At 45.7% G+C, this 21,340-nt stretch overlaps 1 protein-coding gene across 1 annotated transcript in view; it reads left to right on the forward strand.

The window, feature by feature from the left end:
• The window catches only part of LOC138953369 (protocadherin-16-like), a 99,809-nt gene that overhangs the window by 49,171 nt on the left and 29,298 nt on the right, over window positions 1-21,340 (forward strand). Inside the window, exons 43-53 of the mRNA XM_070325168.1 lie at window positions 392-571; window positions 966-1,286; window positions 1,775-1,930; window positions 2,863-3,099; window positions 4,906-5,088; window positions 5,698-5,861; window positions 13,335-13,569; window positions 14,099-14,212; window positions 14,900-14,974; window positions 15,228-15,413; window positions 17,275-17,439. Of these exons, the coding sequence (XP_070181269.1) occupies window positions 392-571; window positions 966-1,286; window positions 1,775-1,930; window positions 2,863-3,099; window positions 4,906-5,088; window positions 5,698-5,861; window positions 13,335-13,569; window positions 14,099-14,212; window positions 14,900-14,974; window positions 15,228-15,413; window positions 17,275-17,439 (2,016 nt within the window). The remainder of the gene's footprint in view (window positions 1-391; window positions 572-965; window positions 1,287-1,774; window positions 1,931-2,862; window positions 3,100-4,905; window positions 5,089-5,697; window positions 5,862-13,334; window positions 13,570-14,098; window positions 14,213-14,899; window positions 14,975-15,227; window positions 15,414-17,274; window positions 17,440-21,340) is intronic.

Here is a 21,340-nt window from a genome sequence, read left to right on the forward strand (position 1 = left end):
GGGGGGGGGTAGGTTGGCTGATTGTTGATGTTTCGTGTCTTGAGAACCCAGGGAGTCATATGAGATCGATTCAGCATCGATCCTATTCTGTGTTTTGCTCTGGACGAACTCATTTTAAAAAGCAAACTACTAGAGAGTGAGGGAGAGAGAGAAAGGGGTAGGATGGGGGGGGGGGGGGGGGAGAGAGAGAGAGAGAGAGAGAGCTCTACACTACTCGGACAACACAGCCGAAGTAAAGCGATGTATGGGTGTAGGACTCTCTTCGACCTAGTTCTGACCCCCCCCCCCCCCCCCCCCGAAAATGTTAAAATACATCCAGTGTAAATTAACAGTGCATGTATAGCACTTGCACTTCTGTGTCTAAATCGCAAAACTGTCTCAACTGTACCAGGAAGACAACCAAGGAGTGGTGCGCACCAAGTGTACAGTGCACGTGCTACTGGCTAAAGAGGTCAACTACGAGGACAGCAAGGAGCCCCTCAGGCTGGAGGTCAAGGCGGTGGACAAGGGCGGGCTGGGCAAGACAGAGGGGTGGACATTCCAAGTCATCGACAGCAACGACGCTCCGACGGTCAGTTTACCAGCTTGTCTTGTTGCTGTCAGTCGATCCTGTGTACATAACGACCATCAAAGAGAGTAACCAAAAGTGGTCCTTATTGGCAGGTGGTCGCTATGGAAAGGTGAATTGTGTAGGTGAAGAGGCCCGTCGGGGTTTCTTTGGTGTGGTCGTTATCAAGATGTGGTCGATACTTTACGTGACGCAATTATTGAATCAAAAGACATCATGCATGCTTCTCGAATTTCTCTCACTTTAAAAGACTCAGTCATTATTCTTGCCATGTTCCGTGTTTTTTATTAACCTAATTATCAATTTCAAACATGTTTAGGATTGTGTCTTTGAAATCTTGCATGGTGACTTGAGTATACACTCCCTTCCAAGTGCATTTCCTCCTCCTTCTCCACAGGCAATCCTCATTGAAGGGAACACAACGGAGATTCCCGAAAACCAAGAGCGCTTCGTGATAGGAGAGCTGCAGTGCTCTGACCCTGACCCCGGGGATTCCCACACTTTCCAGCTGCTGACGGGCTGGGACGTGTTTCACGTGGCGCCGGGTGGCGTGCTGACAGTGGCCAGGCCCTTGGACTACGAGAGGACTCGCCGCTATGACGTCATGGTCAGGTGTGCGGACAGCGGTCAGCCCACTATGTCCGTGACCCAAGTGCTAAGCTTTGCTGTGAAAAACCTCAACGAGAAACCCACCAACATCTCCCTGTCTCACTTGGAGGTGGGATGTTGTTCTTTTGTATTCGTGTCGGGTTCATCAGACGGCTCTTTATTTAAAACAGCCTTTTTATCCGAGTTTGCTCATGACAAGATACTGGATTAAAAAAATAGGAGGCTTAATTTATCAATTTTGCAATTTCTCTGTTGACTATTCCGGAGATTTTTTTTTTTATAAAGCTGAGTCACATTTACGTATCACACACAGTTTTTTTTTAATCAAAGTTAGTTCCAGCTAGTAGTAAAAAAGTTGTGACCGGCAATACAAAATCTGTTTCATGCTTGTCCTGATCATTATTATGACAGACATATGATACTGATGATCGTGCTTCTACTTAATGCATGATAAATGAGTATGCAGAGGCGTGCCTGTCATTCTAGTAATACTGCAACTTTTTCACTGATATGTGTCAGTAGAGACTACATAATATTTAACCACATATTAAAAGGAAAGAACTTTGAAGATGGTCAAGGTCTCCTAAACTGTTTCAGGTTGCAATGACGGCAACAAAACACTCCATCGTGGGTTTTGTAGACGTGGTGGACCCAGACAACGTTGGTTTTGTAGACGTCAGACAACGTCACACCTGCACGCTTGACGACGGTCAGGACGTCTTCTACGTTGATGCTGGGAGGAACACTCTCATGGTACGTTAAGTGAAGGCTAAGCGGAACCTGTCCCGGTAAACAAGGTAACCAGCAGGATATAGCTCAACACACTCGGGAAACAAGGTAACCAGCAGGATATAGCTCAACACACTCGGGAAACAAGGTAACCAGCAGGATATAGCTCAACACACTCGGGAAACAAGGTAACCAGCAGGATATAGCTCAACACACTCGGTAAACAAGGTAACCAGCAGGATATAGCTCAACACACTCGGGAAACAAGGTAACCAGCAGGATATAGCTCAACACACTCGGGAAACAAGGTAACCAGCAGGATATAGCTCAACACACTCGGGAAAGACAACACTTTTCCAGTGGGACATTTTCACGTTATAGTCGTAGATTAAAAGTTGCAGAGACAACCCTGCAGTGGGTCTTTCTTTCTGCCCCGCAGAGTTTGTATTTGAGGGTTCTGTTATCGTAGCACTCTGTGCCAGCTTCTCTTCATTTCTGATTGACTGCGGTCATGGGGTGTATTTACACCCCCGGTATAGGGGTGTGTATAGGTTTCGGTCGATGTGTTTGTTTGTTTGTTTGTGTGTTTGTGTGTTTGTGTTCGCATATAGATCTCAAGAATGAACGGACCGATCGTCACCAAACTTGGTGAACAGGTTCTATACATTCCTGAGACGGTCCTTACAAAAATTGGGACCAGTCAAACACACGGTTAGGGAGTTATTGGTGGATTAAGATTCTACAAGGACTTATAGAGAAACATATTCATGGTCAAAGGGAAATAACCTTCTCAGTTGGTGGCAGTGAGAATGGGTGCAGTGAGAATGGTTATTTCCCTTTGACCAACGGGGGTGTTTTTCCTACCTCGAAGGAATTTCTTGTTTTCAATAGGCCTACCTTATTGAATACCGCCTCAAATACCAAACTAACACATGCTATCAATGTTTACCTGGCAGGTGAAAGACAAGATCCCAGCGAGTGAAAAGACAGTGAACATCAGCATGACGTGTACAGACAACGGCTCGCCCCCTCTGTCGGTCAGCAACAAGTTTACGCTGCTGGTGGTGGAGACAGCCGACGTTCCCAAGGAGGTCAGACTGCTCAACGCGCACACCGTCAAGGAGAACGAGCTGCCCAAAGTCGTTGGAGAACTGGCCGTGGTCAACCTGCTGACGGATACCCCTGTGTCCGGCGTGAGTAGAGAAAATGTTACTTTGCATTGGTCCAAAGTTGTGTCATCTCGTCATCGGTTCGATGTGTTTTTTCAGTTTGTAATATGCATCCCAAGACTGTTTTTCATTACTTTTGAATTGTTGTTCATTACGGTATCACTGATAATTCCTTGAACTTTTAGAAATTCAGCTTGAAGGAGGAGTTTGTTTACATTCTGCTCCAACTTTGGCCACGAGTTTTCCAATCAGAGGCTCAGATCAACAGTGTCTCTTCTGGCAGAAATGGCAACATATGTCCGTATTTCTCCTCAAGGTCGATAGTTGTTCATGTCCCTTCAACCTGTTTGGCTATTCGGGACCGTTTACCTTCAACCTGTTTGGCTATTCGGGACCGTTTACCTTCAACCTGTTTGGCTATTCGGGACCGTTTACCTTCAACCTGTTTGGCTATTCGGGACCGTTTACCTTCAACCTTTTTGGCTATTCGGGACCGTTTACCTTCAACCTATTTGGCTATTCGGGACCGTTTACCTTCAACCTATTTGGCTATTCGGGACCGTTTACCTTCAACCTATTTGGCTATTCGGGACCGTTTACCTTCAACCTGTTTGGCTATTCGGGACCGTTTACCTTCAACCTATTTGGCTATTCGGGACCGTTTACCTTCAACCTGTTTGGCTATTCGGGACCGTTTACCTTCAACCTGTTTGGCTATTCGGGACCGTTTACCTTCAACCTGTTTGGCTATTCGGGACCGTTTACCTTCAACCTGTTTGGCTATTCGGGACCGTTTACCTTCAACCTATTTGGCTATTCGGGACCGTTTACCTTCAACCTGTTTGGCTATTCGGGACCGTTTACCTTCAACCTGTTTGGCTATTCGGGACCGTTTACCTTCAACCTGTTTGGCTATTCGGGACCGTTTACCTTCAACCTGTTTGGCTATTCGGGACCGTTTACCTTCAACCTGTCTGGCTATTCGGGACCGTTTACCTTCAACCTTTTTGGCTATTCGGGACCGTTTACCTTCAACCTATTTGGCTATTCGGGACCGTTTACCTTCAACCTATTTGGCTATTCGGGACCGTTTACCTTCAACCTATTTGGCTATTCGGGACCGTTTACCTTCAACCTGTTTGGCTATTCGGGACCGTTTACCTTCAACCTATTTGGCTATTCGGGACCGTTTACCTTCAACCTGTTTGGCTATTCGGGACCGTTTACCTTCAACCTGTTTGGCTATTCGGGACCGTTTACCTTCAACCTGTTTGGCTATTCGGGACCGTTTACCTTCAACCTGTTTGGCTATTCGGGACCGTTTACCTTCAACCTATTTGGCTATTCGGGACCGTTTACCTTCAACCTGTTTGGCTATTCGGGACCGTTTACCTTCAACCTGTTTGGCTATTCGGGACCGTTTACCTTCAACCTGTTTGGCTATTCGGGACCGTTTACCTTCAACCTGTTTGGCTATTCGGGACCGTTTACCTTCAACCTTTTTGGCTATTCGGGACCGTTTACCTTCAAGAAAGAAGCTGCAATGAAAGCTTGGACGTAGAGGGTGTGTGTTGCTTAGGTTATTTGAAGGGTGGTTCCACAAGGTCTTACGAAGGAGTGGGTAACAGCGAAACCATTGCAAGATTTGCAAATGAATGAGACTGCCTTCACGGAGGAATCACGTTCATCTCATTCTAAATATTTATCTTCTTCAAATCACATCTCAGACTTGCGTTGTTGCATACAAATGAATATTTTTCTGAGGCTGAAATAAACACACTAAGAGCAGCGTGCATAATGTTTTTCGTTGCTTGGACTTGTTCTTTTCAGACATTCACGTGTTCCGACCTAGCTGTCAACGAAACCAAAGAGGCGGTGCTGGCCATTGAAGGGATGAATTTGGTAACCAAGCAACCACTAGACTTTGAAATTCATCCTTTCTTGACCGTGACCTTGAGCTGCACGGGTCGTGACCTGAAAGGCAACGAAATAAGTGTCGCTGGAGAATTGAAGGTTGGTAAGGTTGGATTGCTGGATGCTGAAGGAATGTTTGGGTGCATGTTCAATCATGGGTACACGTGTCTGCTTTTATTGGCGGCAAGAAATGGTCTCACGATGGAAGCTTCAGTCGCTAGTTTTAAGTAATGTTTATTGCAATTTAGTAGCACCAATGTTTGTTGTCATATTTTACTCACTCACTCACTCACTTACTCACTCACTCACTCACTTACTCACTCACTCACTCACTCACCCACTCACTCACTCACTCACTCACTCACTCACTCAGCAGCTCATTTTGTTTTGTCAAAGGGTTTCAATGTGTTCGGCAGTTCCATTTCTCTCCAGTTTTACACTCTTTGACAGCTCACCATCGATTTGGGCCGTGTTTTCTCTTTTACTGCCTCGTCTTCCCACCAACATATTCATCTCTGTTACTGCCTCGTCTTCCCACCAACATATTCATCTCTGTTACTGCCTCGTCTTCCCACCAACATATTCATCTCTGTTACTGCCTCGTCTTCCCACCAACATATTCATCTCTTTTACTGCCTCGTCTTCCCACCAACATATTCATCTCTGTCTTTTGTGTACCTGTCACCTCACTAAGACTTTTCGTGTCAGATTGCTGTTGTGGATGTAAACGAGCCACCCAGTGAAATCCGGGTGTATGGGGGTGGCTGGGTGGACGAGAACAGTCCGTCAGACACCCTGGTCACTCGGCTCAACACGGTGGACCCGGAACCCTACCAGAACTACACCTACTCCATTCTGGGTGTCGCCGCTGGGTTTGTAGCTTTCCTGGCATCCTGTTCATAAGATAAGACAAGCAGGACTTGACCTAGAGTAGTGAATCAGGTGGGGAGGGGAGGGGCTGAGGGGGAGGGGCTGAGGGGGAGGGGGTAGCGTTCGCGGTGACGCAGGGGGTACATGAGCCACACACGGCCCTGTTCCGATCAGAGGATGGTTTCTGAACGAGCAGAATTATGTTTCGGCCTATGGTGTACAGTGTTACTGTTTCTTCTCGTAGACTGTCCTGTTCATTTTCATTTATATGTACCTAGCTCATGCAATAACGTTAAAGGGCAGCTGTCGGGTTGCCTGGTCTCAAAAATGCGCGGAGTCGCGTGCAAAAACGCGTTTAAGAGTTTTCCGAGTTGATTCAACTAAAGACTGTTGATTTGGTCCAGAAGAACTTCGGACACTTTCATCATTAGTTTGAAACCATTAAAATGCGTGAAACTTTCTGCTAGTTCTCACAATCCGCAAAAAAACGAAGCAGTTGGCAGGCCGAAACGACTCAAAATCCGCGACCGACAACTCTGTCAGCACAAGAAAGACGCCGCAGCGTTAGCCTTGCTGTGACGTCACTCGAGGAAGCCGATAAGGCCGCTGTGAAGTTTACAGTACAATGTAGACTACAGCTGGACATCTGTAATGCTGTACGCGTGATTGATTCTTGCACAAAGTAAAGTATTAGGATGGTAATATCTTCTCAAGACCCACGTTCACATTTTCTCTTCTTTGATCTGACCGACTGCAACCTTTACAAGTCATTTCTAAAGTGGTTCACATGCTGTTGCTACTCCTCCAGTCCACCCGGTTAAACCATAAAGTTGCTCAACCACAGACCCTCGTGTCCCTTGTCAGCAGACACTGTACACTTATGAAGAAGGTCCGCTTGAGGTGTCACACCAATTACCGTGTACGTGTGAGGTACTGAATTCAAGACAAAAGCCAACTCTGTCGGTGGGAAAATCTAGGAAAGAGATGATGATAATACATCTTCAGTTACTCACTCAAGTAGATAGACGAGATAAGATAAAGGGAAGAGAGACGGAGACAAAGATGAAACAGTGGATCTAGTGTGGAAAATGGGGGAGGGGGGTTCGGCCGCAAAAAATCAAAGATGAATTTGTCAAACTGTGTTTGTGATGGTTATCGTGTGTGTGTGTGTGTGTGTGTGTGTGTGTGTGTGTGTGTGTGTGTGTGTGTGTCAGTGTGTGTGTGATAACACGTATGTGTGTGTGTATATGTGTGATAACACGTGTGTGTGTGTGTGTGTGTCTGTGTGTGTCTGTGTGTGAGTGTGTTTGTGTGTGTGTGTCTGTGTGTCTGTGTGTGTCTGTGTGTGAGTGTGTTTGTGTGTGTGTGTTTGTGTTCCTCGACGCGTGACAATATCTGCCAATAAGTTGAACAAAAACAGGGTTCAAGTGGAACAAAAGCAGGAGGGGGACGGACGACATGTTATGAACTCCGTTTTTTACTGCGAAATTTTGGCCTGGGAGAAGTCACCCCATCCTAAGTTTCTCTTCACCTACCCGTGAAGTATGCTTGAGGGCTTGACTAGACAACCCGATTGCGCCCATTACACGGCATAAAGAGAGCACCGTTCAACCCGGCCGATTCCGCGGCTGACGTCACGCGTCCAAGGGAAGTAATTTTCGAGCGGGCTGCATTGATTCGGCCAAGAATGCAAACTTTCTTCGATTAAAGACATTGTAGCATGTCTAAAGTCTTCGGACTTGTGTTATCAAGCTGTCAAAATCACCAAGTAACTTTTAAGTATAGTTTCAGTTACATGATAACTCATTCTAAGGAACAGATTTTGAGAGCCACAACCCGACAGCTGCCCTTTAATAAACAATTTTTTAAATGCCAAATGCGTAGCTTTGATCTTCGACACCATGCCAACGTGCTTGCGGTTAATTGTCCTACTCGCATTGCTTTTTATGGGCAAAGAAGGCTGTCCTCTTGCGTTGTTCCTCCATTGTTTATCTAACCAAACATTCTTTAAATCGCATCTACTCGGTCGAACGGCAGCCCCATCCAAGAATGTGACACAACAAGCCGAATCTATTAAACCACGTAATCAACTTACCCACATTGGCACTGCACCAGTTAGCGTATCCCTCTCCTATATAATACTTATTAACCTTGCCAGCTATCTGATCTGCCTTGCTGGCGACATTCACCCGAACCCTGGACCGTCACGAACTAAGAAACCTAGCGAGCTATCTGTTATACACATAAATGCTAGAAGTATCAGAAACAAATTAGATATAATAGAAACAGAGACTAGTACCCACGATATTATAACGATCTCAGAGACATGGCTTTCGGAGACCACTTCTAACGACGACATAAAAGGTTATCACCCCCCAATTCGTAAAGACAGACCTAACGACCCCCACGGCCCGGCGGGGTAGCAGTATACGTGAAAAACAGTCTTGTGTGCAAACCAAGGCATGACCTTCTGATCCCCCAGCTTGAGGCCGTATGGGTTGAAACTAGATTAAACCAGGATACGCTGTTAATAGGTACATTTTATAGGCCGCCTAACTCTAATGTAGAATACTGGAAACTCATCGATCAGTCAATTAAAAATGTCGCCGCTTCAGAGCATATGTTTATTATTCTTGGCGACTTCAATTCAGATTTTACAAACAACCCGTCGCAGCATCTTCTTGATATTATCACTTTAAACAGTCTACAACAATTAGTTACTTGTCTGTCACCCTGTCCAATCTTATGGGTGTAGGGGTGTCTTGTATTTCAGTGACTTTTGACTATTGTAGGGTGGAAGCTCAAAAAGAATCTATTATTTGTATTATTACTTGAGAGTATACATTATAAATGATACAACCACCATCATTACCCCCTCTCGCTCTCTCTCTCTCTCTCTCTCTCTCTCTCTCTCTCTCTCTCTCTCTCTCTCTCTCTCTCTCTCTCTCTCTCTTTATCAGTATTGTAATCTGCATGTTATGTTATGCTCTGGCCTTACTTGTAGGCGAACTGTATGTTATATGTCCGTCTGTCGGTTATGTCCTAATGTTGTATATATATGTCTTGTATACTTGCCATTTACATATTTTATTATACATGTTGAAGGATGAATGATGATACATTGTAGACGGATGCATGTTATTGATTATAAGCCCCACAATGATGTGCTTGGCAAATACAAGAAAAACAAGTCGCGTAAGGCGAAAATACAACATTCAGTCAAGCTGTGGAACTCACAGAATGAAACTGAACGTAGTCCGCCGCTAGTGCAAAAGGCAGTGAAAGTGACGAGCCTGTTTGGCGCGGTAGCGATTGCGCTGTGCTTCATAACACAGGTACCTCTCTTCGTTTTAACTTTCTGAGCGTGTTTTTAATCCAAACATATCATATCTATATGTTTTTGGAATCAGGAACCGACAAGGAATAAGATGAAATAGTTTTTAAAACGATTTCGGAAATTTAATTTTGATCATAATTTTTATATTTTTAATTTTCAGAGCTTGTTTTTAATCCAAATATAACATATGTATATGTTTTTGGAATCAGAAAATGATGAAGAATAAGATGAACGTAAATTTGGATCGTTTTATATAATTTTGTTTGTTTTTACAATTTTCAGATTTTTAATGACCAAAGTCATTAATTAATTTGTAAGCCACCATGCCGAATCACAATACCGACGTCCGGCCTTCGTCGAAGATTGCTTGGCCAACATTTCAATCAATTTGATTGCAAAATGAGGGTGTGACAGTGCCGCCTCAACTTTTACAAAAAGCCGGATATGACGTCATCAAAGACATTTATCGAAAAAAAGAAAAAAACATCCGGGAATATCATACCCAGGAACTCTCCTGTCAAATTTCATAAAGATCGGTCCAGTAGTCTGAATCGCTCTACACACACACACAGACAGACAGACAGAGAGACAGACACACACACACACACACAAATACACATACACCACGACCCTCGTCTCGATTCCCCCCTCTACGTTATACATTTAGTCAAAACTTGACTAAATGTAAAAACAACAACAATTAGTTACATTTCCGACCCGCGTTACAGAAACAACATCGTCATGCATTGACCTTATTCTTACCTCGAGTGTAGACATCGTGCAAAGCATTAACGTTCTCCCCCCTATTTGCAGCGACCATTCTGTGCCATGTGCGACAATTAAGAAACACATACATAAAACTTCTGCATCTAAAAGAACAATATTTAACTATTCCAAATTAAACAAAGAAAAATTCCTTATCGAACTGAGGAAAATCGACTGGATGAGCATTGCAACGCTACACACTGTCAACGAAGCTGCCAGGTCATTTTCCGAAAAGCTGTTAAGTGTCGCAAGACTATGCATGCCAGTAAAGACAATAACTGTTCGCGATCAAGACGCACCATGGATGACAGAGGAAATTATAAAACTACGCGACAAAAAAAGATCAGTTCATGATACAGCAGTGCGACTAAACACACCTGAGGCTTGGGAACACTTTCGTATGACTCGCAATAATTATACTGACACAATTCGTAATCGGAAATTAGAATATATAAAAGAATTAGACAAAAAAGTATCCAGTGGAGATAACTTTGGTACTAAAAATTGGTGGAAACTAGTTAAATCATTCTTATCAAAGAAAGGATCAAACCCCAATGAAATTCCTCCTTTGACGTCAAACGGAACAACCTACTATACTAACCTAGAAAAAGCAAACTTGTTCAACGACTTCTTTATCCAACAGTCCATTGTCGAAGACGATATGTCAGACATTCCTGAAGTACCAAGGCTTCCTTGCAGAATAAACACTCTCACACTTTCAGTCGAAGAAGTTATAAATACGATTAACAAACTAGACAAAACAAAAGCAGTCGGTCCAGACGAAATCCACAATAGAATTTTAATTGAGAGCTGCGAAGTGATAAGTGACAGCCTAACTGCACTGTTTAATCGGTCTTTACGTGAAGGACTTTTTCCGTCAGTTTGGAAAATAGCCCACGTTTCACCAGTCCATAAAAAGGGAAACAAAGATACATGTAGTAATTATCGTCCAATCTCTCTCCTAAGCTGTGTTGGCAAAACACTAGAGAAATGTATACAAATTCATGTCTTTGACTACTTAACACAAAACAATATTATTACAGAGTCGCAGTCCGGTTTCATCTCTGGAGACTCAACTGTTTACCAGCTTCTTACAATATACAATGACATATGCAAATCACTCGATAATAGAATAACTACCCAAGCAATCTTCTTTGATATATCCAAAGCATTCGATAGAGTTTGGCACCGGGGCTTATTGCATAAACTCGAAGCCGCTGGATTTAATGGGCCATTATTAAACTGGTTTACAGACTACCTAACAGATCGAAAGCAAGCAGTTGTGTTAAAAGGCAGTAAATCAACTTATCTTCCAGTAGCAGCGGGAGTTCCTCAAGGTTCAGTGCTTGGACCTTTGCTCTTCTTAATTTATGTAAACGACATTGTACGTGATATAGAATCTACGATTAAGCTTTTTGCTGACGACACTAGCATGTACTTGTCTTTAGCCAACCACAACATCCGTGCCGAAATTTTAAACTCAGATCTTGAAAAAATTGTTAATTGGGCAGAAACATGGAAGGTAGCATTTAACCATGCAAAAACTGAATTGGTGAACTTTTGTACACAAAGAACCCCTGATATCGCAGATCTAAACTTTGGCAATACCATCCTTGAAAGTTCCCAAAATCACAAACACTTAGGAATAATAATACAAAACAACTGTAAATGGGATGAACATATAAAATCTCTTGTTGCAAAGTGCAGAACTCTCGTAGCTTGCTTGCGTACATACAAATATAGACTGAGTCGAAAATCATTGGAAATTATGTTTAAATCCTTCATTCTACCACACTTTGATTATTGCGACATAGTATGGGACAATTGTAGCAAAACCCTAACAGATGAACTCGAAAAGTTAAACCTAGATGCAATACGAACAATCATCGGAGCTGTCCGCGGAACCAGTCATTTTAAGCTTTACGGAGAATCTGGACTCCAATCATTATCTGAAAGGCGTAACCGTCATAAACTAACAATGTTCCATAAAATTATTCACGACAAGACCCCCCCCATACCTACAAGCAGCACTCCCACCTCTCGTAGCAGCCAACAACCCCTACCACAGACGCCGCCCCTTAGAACGAAGTATACCCCCACATCGAACAGAAACGTACAAAACATCCTTTTTTCCTTCGACAACAGTACTCTGGAACCAACTACCTGAACAAATACAGTTAACCGACTCCCTCGGGGAATTTAAACATTACTTAACAAAAGACGACACACAAATTCCCGTTTACTTCTACAGTGGCAGTCGACAAACACAAATAATTCACACAAAAATGAGACTTAAGATTAGTGATCTAAAGAAAGACTTAGTTGAGCGACACCTTGCGGAAAACAGCGTATGCGACTGTGGTGATGGAACAGAAACTGCAACACACTTTTTACTAGAATGCCGTTTACACTTAGCTGCAAGAAACAACACAATCAACAAACTAACCAACAACCTCATACACACAGATATTCTACTTCATGGAAACCCCTCCTTGCAAACAAAAATTAACAAAAAAATCTTTTTAACAGTACAGGAATTTATTGGACAGTCCGGTCGTTTCGAACAGATAAACATGTAAAGTGAAAGCACAATCGATACGTCTACTCGTCTCTCTCTCTCTCTCTCTCTCTCTCTCTCTCTCTCTCTCTCTCTCTCTCTCTCTCTCTCTCTCTCTCTCTCTCTCTCTCTCTCTCTCTCTCTCTCTCACTCTCCCCCTCCCACCCTCCCTCTCTCCCTCTCTATCTCTTACTCGCTAATACCATAAATATTATATATGTATTCTTAAACGGATTTTTGTTTTGATGTACAATTTTCATTCAATGTTCTTTTCATGTTTGCTTGCTTTTCATTTAAACTGTACAATAGCCGCCATTTATATGTATTTTTCTAGAAAACTGTAAACACCACTATAAGCATTATGCTTGTTGTTGTTTACTCTATATGCGGTTTTTTTGTAAATAATGCACAAACGTTGAATAAAACAGTTTAAACCAATTGTCCTACACCTAATAAAAAGAGGATGAAATTCGCTTGTTCATTTCAATGCTTGTTATTCTCTCAGGTGCCAGGAGACTGGTTCCGCACAACTCTCACTTACTCCATTACACATGTTGTATGCACTTAGAGCGCTTACTTCCCTTTGCTTATCATGTCATACACCTTGTTAGTCTATTAATGACACTGTTATGGAACTTCCGTATGAGTGAGATTTTTTATGACATCAAATACGTAAACTGGTTTGTCTATACCTCTGTCTAGTAGGCTGAATGGAAGTTTTTTAGTCAGCATAGGTTGTAACTTTTGACAAAAAATGGAAGTACACAGCTAAGTCACCGAAAGCAACCTAAATGCAGCGTCCTATACATCTTGCAGACTGGACCCAACCGCCACAGACCCCGCCCTGCTGGACGTGTTCACGGTGGAGGGTCGAGCCCTCAAGGTGGGCAAGAGGGCGGAGCTACTCAACCACGAGGCCACGCCCCTCTTCTCTCTCACGTTACGCTCCACTGACGACGGTACCCCGCCTCTGTCGGTCAACGCTACGGTCACGGTGGAGGTCAAGGACGTCAATGAACCGCCCACCAGCGTCGCTCTGGACAGTCACCAGGTGAATGTCTCAGCAGTGTGTAGGACATATAATGCCATACTTGTCATACTTGTCATACTTGACAGGAGCGTTTGGCTGTTGAACTTCGTGAGGAGGCCGTTTATGGTAAAACAAGATATGGAGCAAGAAAGACATTATTACCCTACCGTAGGCAAACACAGATTTATTGTTTTCAAGAAACAGCGTTAAGTTTGTGGACAAGAGACCAAAGACCTCCCACAAAATCAAATTCGCAACAGCAAAATTGCAGACACTAAAATGCAGAATAGGCAAAACTGACCCCGTTTAATTTTTTTTATCCACCTCATTTGAAAGAAAAATTCATATTTTATCCACAAACAATTATTTTGTTAAGTTGTCTAGTGTAGCAGTGGTGTTACTTTGCACAAGATTAGTGCTAACTTCGTCAGAGGCTGTGAAATGTAGGTGTTTTCTGACTGTTGTCATGTTGGTGATGGAGAAGACTACTCAATGAATACATTTACAAGCGAAAATACTGTGCAGGTAATTGCAATTTGTGTTGCTACAGGTGGCGGAGAACAGCGCGGTTGACACAGTGGTGGGCCACCTGGCGGTGAGTGACGAGGACAAAGGGCAACAACACACGTGTCAGGTCACCAACCTGGAGGACGTGCCTTTCACCGTGAGTTGAACCTGTCTTCTGGGTCTTGTCTTGGTGTTAAGTTTGGTCACTCGATACCACTAGTTGTTGTTGAAGTGTTATTTTGGTTTCTTTCGAAAGCTTTCTATTAATTGAGCACAGCTCGCAGCACGAAGCTTTTGCATTAGATTTTTGGTAAAAAAAACCAATTCGCTGCTTGGGGCTCAAATCACGATAGCCTGACCCTGTTCAAAGCGCACGTGTACATCGCAGAACAGACGGAGCACACTGGATGGTTTCAGATATCGTGCTGCAAAGCATCACAAGTTGGAGACAACCTGATCTGCCTTGAACAATGGAGGGGGGACAATGATGGGCACGCTGTGCACGTGCTACGTCCACGTGACCCTTTGGCGCCAACAACTCGGGTGTGCTCGATAGTAGATTCGATAACAGTTACTATCGACATGAAATACCATTACAGTTGTGTTTTGAGCGACTGACACATGCATACGACGACAGATCAGATTCTTTGCCGTAATGTTATATTGCTGTTTTTTTTTTATAAATATTGTTTTAATTCATTTTGTGGGTTATTTTGTTATATATATGTGTGTTATTGATATCGCAGCCGGCTGTTGGTAGACTTTCGTTAAGTTGATGGTATTCATGTTCGTGGTGTTGTGGAGGGTAGTTGTATCTGTTTTTTGTTGTTGTCCCCCGTTTCAGGTGAAAAACAAGTTGGACCTGGTGGTGTCACGGGCAGACATTGATTATGAAAAAGCCAGGACATACGTTGTGAAGGTAAGCTATGTCAATTGTTTGACTGACAGTTTTGATGTCTGTGTCAAATGCGTTTGCGCGCTCTGGTTTATGTGCGAACGTCTTGTTTTTTTTTAATGGATGTGTGTGTGTGTGTGTGTGTGTGTGTGTGTGTGTGTGTGTGTGTGTGTGTGTGTGTGTGTGTGCGTGCGTGCGTTCGTGCGTGCATTCGTGCGATCCTGCGTGTGTGTGTGCGTTTGTGTTCTAATCGTTCTCTACTTTAATGGCGGAACAGGTCAGCTGCCAGGACGAGGGTGGCGATGACACACATTTACGCGTGACGTCATCACTGACTATCAACGTCACGGATGTCAACGAAGCCCCCTATGACGTCAGACTGTCCAAGGAGAGTGTACCGGAGAACAGCCCTGCCGGACAGGTGGTGAGGGAAATTATGGCCACTGACCCTGATAGCCACAAGGTGAACTGAGAGAGAGAGAGAGAGAGAGAGAGAGAGAGAGAGAGAGAGAGAGAGAGAGAGAGAGAGAGAGAGAGAGAGAGAGAGAGAGAGAGAGAGAGAGAGAGAAGTCTGAAGTCTGAAGTCTGAATGTTTTAATGAGTAGGCCTTGGGCCCTTTTCATGGAGATGAGCACATCTCAAGCACCAGCATACAAATGCACACAGTGAACAAAAACAAGAACATCCTATTAGTATCGCCCTGTTTCGTTTACGGATTATGGATTACGAATGGAAAGCGCCTTCATGACAAATGTAGAAAAACGTAGCAATAGCGGCTTACTAGTGTTTGAAAACAGCATGGTTAATTTAAACAATGATGGGATTCTAGTGTATTTTCGTGGAATATAATATTCTCTTAACTCAGCATATTTAGGGCATACTAAAACAAAGTGGACTTCATCTTCAACACTGCCACAACAAAATGGACAAGATAAATCAGCGGAGGTTGCATTTAAATTAAAGCGAAATCGATGCACTTTCAGAGGAGATACTCCCAATCTAAGTCTAATCAGAAGATTTCTAGCTTTAATATGTTTCAAATCACTTAAATAGTTGGATAATGTTAGGGTTGATTTGAAGGTTCTGCACAGAGAGAAACGTTCACTTCCTTGTACATTGTCAAGCCAGGTTTGCTTATAGGATGAAATAAGTGTTTCTTTAAATGCTGTTAGGAACGCCCTCTCATCGCCAACACCTTGGTTTTCCCATACTTCATCAAAACCGTACATGTACAGAGTGTAACAGATCGAGGAGGCCCATGTTTTCTTATTTTGTTCATGGAGATATTTCAGCATTTTATACGCCTTGCTCGGAAGGCGATGATGTGGCATCCTCAATATACGTAGCCAAAAACGAATGCATTTAACAAAGCTGTTTATAAACAAGGGGTACCTTCCCGTTTCTCCATAGACCATAGCATTTGGTGTTCTCATACTCGTATTCAAAAAACGTTTAAGTGCGAATAAATGAACTCTCTCTATAGGTGTATGGTCTGCTTCAACCCCCCAAACTTCGGCACCATATGACAGCATCGGTTGAATCTGCGCGTCGAAACTTGAAAACAATAGTTGGAGATCTGTCACCCAGTTGCCATAAACATTTTAGAATACCAATGACTCTCTTTTTCCCTTTTGCAGCAAAATCATTAAGAGTGTGAGAGAAGGACAGGCGTGTAGACAACCATACTCCTAAATACTTATACATGTTCAAAACGCTCATAGGATGTCCACCATACACCCATCTTTCTCGCAAGGCCAAGTGACCACCGTTCCGAAAAACAACAATATTAGATTTGTCTAAATTAACTTCAAGTCCAAGACGTCTAGACGAATCCCACAGAATCTGTAGCCCACATACAGAATCTGAAATAAGAATAATATCATCTGCAAACATCAGAATAAGTATTTCCAAAAAGTCTGGAATAAGTTGATTACCATGTTTTCCCTTCTGGACAATATCATTAGCTAGCTCATTAATTAGTAGAGAAAACAAAACTGGACTACAAATTTCTCCCTGTTTTAGAGAGAGAGAGAGAGAGAGAGAGAGAGAGAGAGAGAGAGAGAGAGAGAGAGAGAGAGAGAGAGAGAGTAAGCGTGTGTGTATGTGTGTGTGTGTCGTGCACCTGCAGACATTCGTAGGCACTCACACACACACAGACAGACAGACACACAAACACACACACGCACGCATGCACGCACACACGCACGCACGCACACACACGCATGCACGCACACACATACACGCACACACATACACGCACACACATACACCACACACACACACAAGTTGCGGTCCATGCTCTGCTAATGCTTTCTGTTGTGCAGGTGACCTTTTGGCTGGAGTCCGGCTCAGACCACTTTAAGATCGATGGGGACAACACACTGACCGCAGTGTCCACCTTTAACTACGAGGAGCTGACCACTGTCCCTGTGTCCATCCGAGCCACCGACGACGAGGGGCTACACACTGTCAAGGAATTCCTGATTCAGGTACTGTTTCCGTGAAGGAGATGTTATTGTTTGTGTGATATTCTAAATACCTTTACATGCACAGCCAGCGGTGAACGGACAGATGCACCTGAATCGATGTTACAGTCGGAACAAGAAACACATAACCCTGAACTCTTATGTAAAGAACATGGGACGTGTTCCATTATGTTATATCCAAAATACTGCCTAATGCATCGGAAGATAAGTTTGGAAGGGGGGACACAAAGTAGCGCAAGGCGGAATGAACAGAGAGTGAGCGAGGCACACAGACAGTCAAGGCGGAATGAACAGAGAGTGAGCGAGGCACACAGACAGTCAAGGCGGAATGAACAGAGAGTGAGCGAGGCACACAGACAGTCAAGGCGGAATGAACAGAGAGTGAGCGAGGCACACATACAGTCAATAAGAAAGATCAACACTTACCAAAGGTTGTCAATCAGATGTACAAGCAGACAAACAGACGGCACGGTGGCCTTGTGGTAAGGGTGGCCTAGTGGTAAGGGTGGCCTAGTGGTAAGGGTGGCCTAGTGGTAAGGGTGGCCTAGTGGTAAAGGCGGCCTAGTGGTAAGGGTGGCCGAGTGGTAAGGGTGGCCTAGTGGTAAGGGTGGCCTAGTGGTAAGGGTGACCTAGTGGTAAGGGTGGCCTAGTGGTAAGGGTGGCCTAGTGGTAAGGTTGCCCAGTGGTAAGGGTGGCCTAGTGGTAAGGGTGGCCTAGTGGTAAGGGTGGCCTAATGGTAAGGGTGGCCTAGTGGTAAGGGTGGCCTAGTGGTAAGGGTGGCCTAGTGGTAAGGGTGGCCTAGTGGTAAGGGTGGCCTAGTGGTAAGGGTGGCCTAGTGGTAAGGGTGGCCTAGTGGTAAGGGTGGCCTAGTGGTAAGGGTGGCCTAGTGGTAAGGGTGGCCTAGTGATAAGGGTGGCCTAGTGGTAAGGGTGGCCTAGTGGTAAGGGTGGCCTAGTGGTAAGGCTGACCTAGTGGTAAGGGTGGCCTAGTGGTAAGGGTGGCCTAGTGGTAAAGGTGGCCTAGTGGTAAGGGTGGCCTAGTGGTAAGGGTGGCCTAGTGGTAAGGGTGGCCTGGTGGTAAGGGTGGCCTAGTGGTAAGGGTGGCCTAGTGGTAAGGGTGGCCTAGTGGTAAGGGTGGCCTAGTGGTAAGGGTGGCCTAGTGATAAGGGTGGCCTAGTGGTAAGGGTGGCCTAGTGGTAAGGGTGGCCTAGTGGTAAGGCTGACCTAGTGGTAAGGGTGGCCTAGTGGTAAGGGTGGCCTAGTGGTAAAGGTGGCCTAGTGGTAAGGGTGGCCTAGTGGTAAGGGTGGCCTAGTGGTAATGGTGGCCTGGTGGTAAGGTTGGCCTGGTGGTTAGGTTGGCCTAGTGGTAAGGGTGGCCTAGTGGTAAGGGTGGCCTAGTGGTAAGGGTGGCCTAGTGGTAAGGGTGGCCTAGTGGTAAGGGTGGCCTAGTGGTAAGGGTGGCCTAGTGATAAGGGTGGCCTAGTGGTAAGGGTGGCCTAGTGGTAAGGGTGGCCTAGTGGTAAGGCTGACCTAGTGGAAAGGGTGGCCTAGTGGTAAGGGTGGCCTAGTGGTAAAGGTGGCCTAGTGGTAAGGGTGGCCTAGTGGTAAGGGTGGCCTAGTGGTAAGGGTGGCCTGGTGGTAAGGTTGGCCTGGTGGTAAGGTTGGCCTGGTGGTAAGGGTGGCCTAGTGGTAAGGGTGGCCTAGTGGTAAGGGTGGCCTAGTGGTAAGGGTGGCCTAGTGGTAAGGTTGGCCTGGTGGTAAGGTTGTCCTAGTGGTAAGGGTGGCCTAGTGGTAAGGTTGGCCTAGTGGTAAGGGTGGCCTAGTGGTAAGGGTGGCCTAGTGGTAAGGGTGGCCTAGTGGTAAGGGTGGCCTAGTGGTAAGGTTGGCCTAGTGGTAAGGGTGGCCTAGTGGTAAGGCTGACCTAGTGGTAAGGGTGGCCTAGTGGTAAGGTTGGCCTAGTTGTAAGGGTGGCCTAGTGGTAAGGGTGGCCTAGTGGTAAGGGTGGCCTGGTGGTAAGGTTGGCCTGGTGGTAAGGTTGGCCTAGTGGTAAGGGTGGCCTAGTGGTAAGGGTGGCCTAGTGGTAAGGGTGGCCTAGTGGTAAGGGTGGCCTGGTGGTAAGGTTGGCCTGGTGGTAAGGTTGGCCTAGTGGTAAGGGTGGCCTAGTGGTAAGGGTGGCCTAGTGGTAAGGGTGGCCTAGTGGTAAGGGTGGCCTAGTGGTAAGGGTGGCCTAGTGGTAAGGTTGGCCTAGTGGTAAGGGTGGCCTAGTGGTAAGGCTGACCTAGTGGTAAGGGTGGCCTAGTGGTAAGGTTGGCCTAGTTGTAAGGGTGGCCTAGTGGTAAGGGTGGCCTGGTGGTAAGGTTGGCCTGGTGGTAAGGTTGGCCTAGTGGTAAGGGTGGCCTAGTGGTAAGGGTGGCCTAGTGGTAAGGGTGGCCTAGTGGTAAGGGTGGCCTAGTGGTAAGGTTGGCCTAGTGGTAAGGTTGGCCTAGTGGTAAGGGTGGCCTAGTGGTAAGGCTGACCTAGTGGTAAGGTTGGCCTAGTGGTAAGGTTGGCCTAGTTGTAAGGGTGGCCTAGTGGTAAGGGTGGCCTAGTGGTAAGGGTGGCCTAGTGGTAAGGTTGGCCTAGTTGTAAGGGTGGCCTAGTGGTAAGGGTGGCCTAGTGGTAAGGGTGGCCTAGTGGTAAGGTTGGCCTAGTTGTAAGGGTGGCCTGGTGGTAAAGGTGGCCTGGTGGTAAGGTTGGCCTGGTGGTAAGGTTGGCCTAGTGGTAAGGGTGGCCTAGTGGTAAGGGTGGCCTAGTGGTAAGGGTGGCCTAGTGGTAAGGGTGGCCTGGTGGTAAGGTTGGCCTGGTGGTAAGGGTGGCCTAGTGGTAAGGGTGGCCTAGTGGTAAGGTTGGCCTAGTGGTAAGGGTGGCCTAGTGGTAAGGCTGACCTAGTGGTAAGGGTGGCCTAGTGGTAAGGGTGGCCTAGTGGTAAGGGTGGCCTAGTGGTAAGGGTGGCCTAGTGGTAAGGGTGGCCTAGTGGTAAGGGTGGCCTAGTGGTAAGGGTGGCCTAGTGGTAAGGCTGACCTAGTGGTAAGGGTGGCCTAGTGGTAAGGTTGGCCTAGTTGTAAGGGTGGCCTAGTGGTAAGGGTGGCCTAGTGGTAAGGGTGGCCTAGTGGTAAGGGTGGCCTAGTGGTAAGGGTGGCCTAGTGGTTAAGTTGGCCTAGTGGTAAGGGTGGCCTAGTGGTAAGGCTGACATAGTGGTAAGGGTGGCCTAGTGGTAAGGTTGGCCTAGTGGTAAGGGTGGCCTAGTGGTAAGGGTGGCCTAGTGGTAAGGGTGGCCTAGTGGTAAGGTTGGCCTAGTGGTAAGGTTGGCCTAGTGGTAAGGTTGGCCTAGTGGTAAGGGTGGCCTAGTGGTAAGGCTGACCTAGTGGTAAGGGTGGCCTAGTGGTAAGGTTGGCCTAGTTGTAAGGGTGGCCTAGTGGTAAGGGTGGCCTAGTGGTAAGGGTGGCCTAGTGGTAAGGTTGGCCTAGTTGTAAGGGTGGCCTAGTGGTAAGGGTGGCCTGGTGGTAAGGTTGGCCTAGTTGTAAGGGTGGCCTAGTGGTAAGGGTGGCCTAGTGGTAAGGGTGGCCTAGTGGTAAGGTTGGCCTAGTTGTAAGGGTGGCCTAGTGGTAAGGGTGGCCTAGTGGTAAGGGTGGCCTAGTGGTAAGGTTGGCCTAGTTGTAAGGGTGGCCTGGTGGTAAAGGTGGCCTGGTGGTAAGGTTGGCCTGGTGGTAAGGTTGGCCTAGTGGTAAGGGTGGCCTAGTGGTAAGGGTGGCCTAGTGGTAAGGGTGGCCTAGTGGTAAGGGTGGCCTGGTGGTAAGGTTGGCCTGGTGGTAAGGGTGGCCTAGTGGTAAGGGTGGCCTAGTGGTAAGGTTGGCCTAGTGGTAAGG

The sequence above is a fragment of the Littorina saxatilis genome, linkage group LG17 (assembly GCF_037325665.1).
Source record: "Littorina saxatilis isolate snail1 linkage group LG17, US_GU_Lsax_2.0, whole genome shotgun sequence".
NCBI lineage: Eukaryota > Metazoa > Mollusca > Gastropoda > Littorinimorpha > Littorinidae > Littorina > Littorina saxatilis.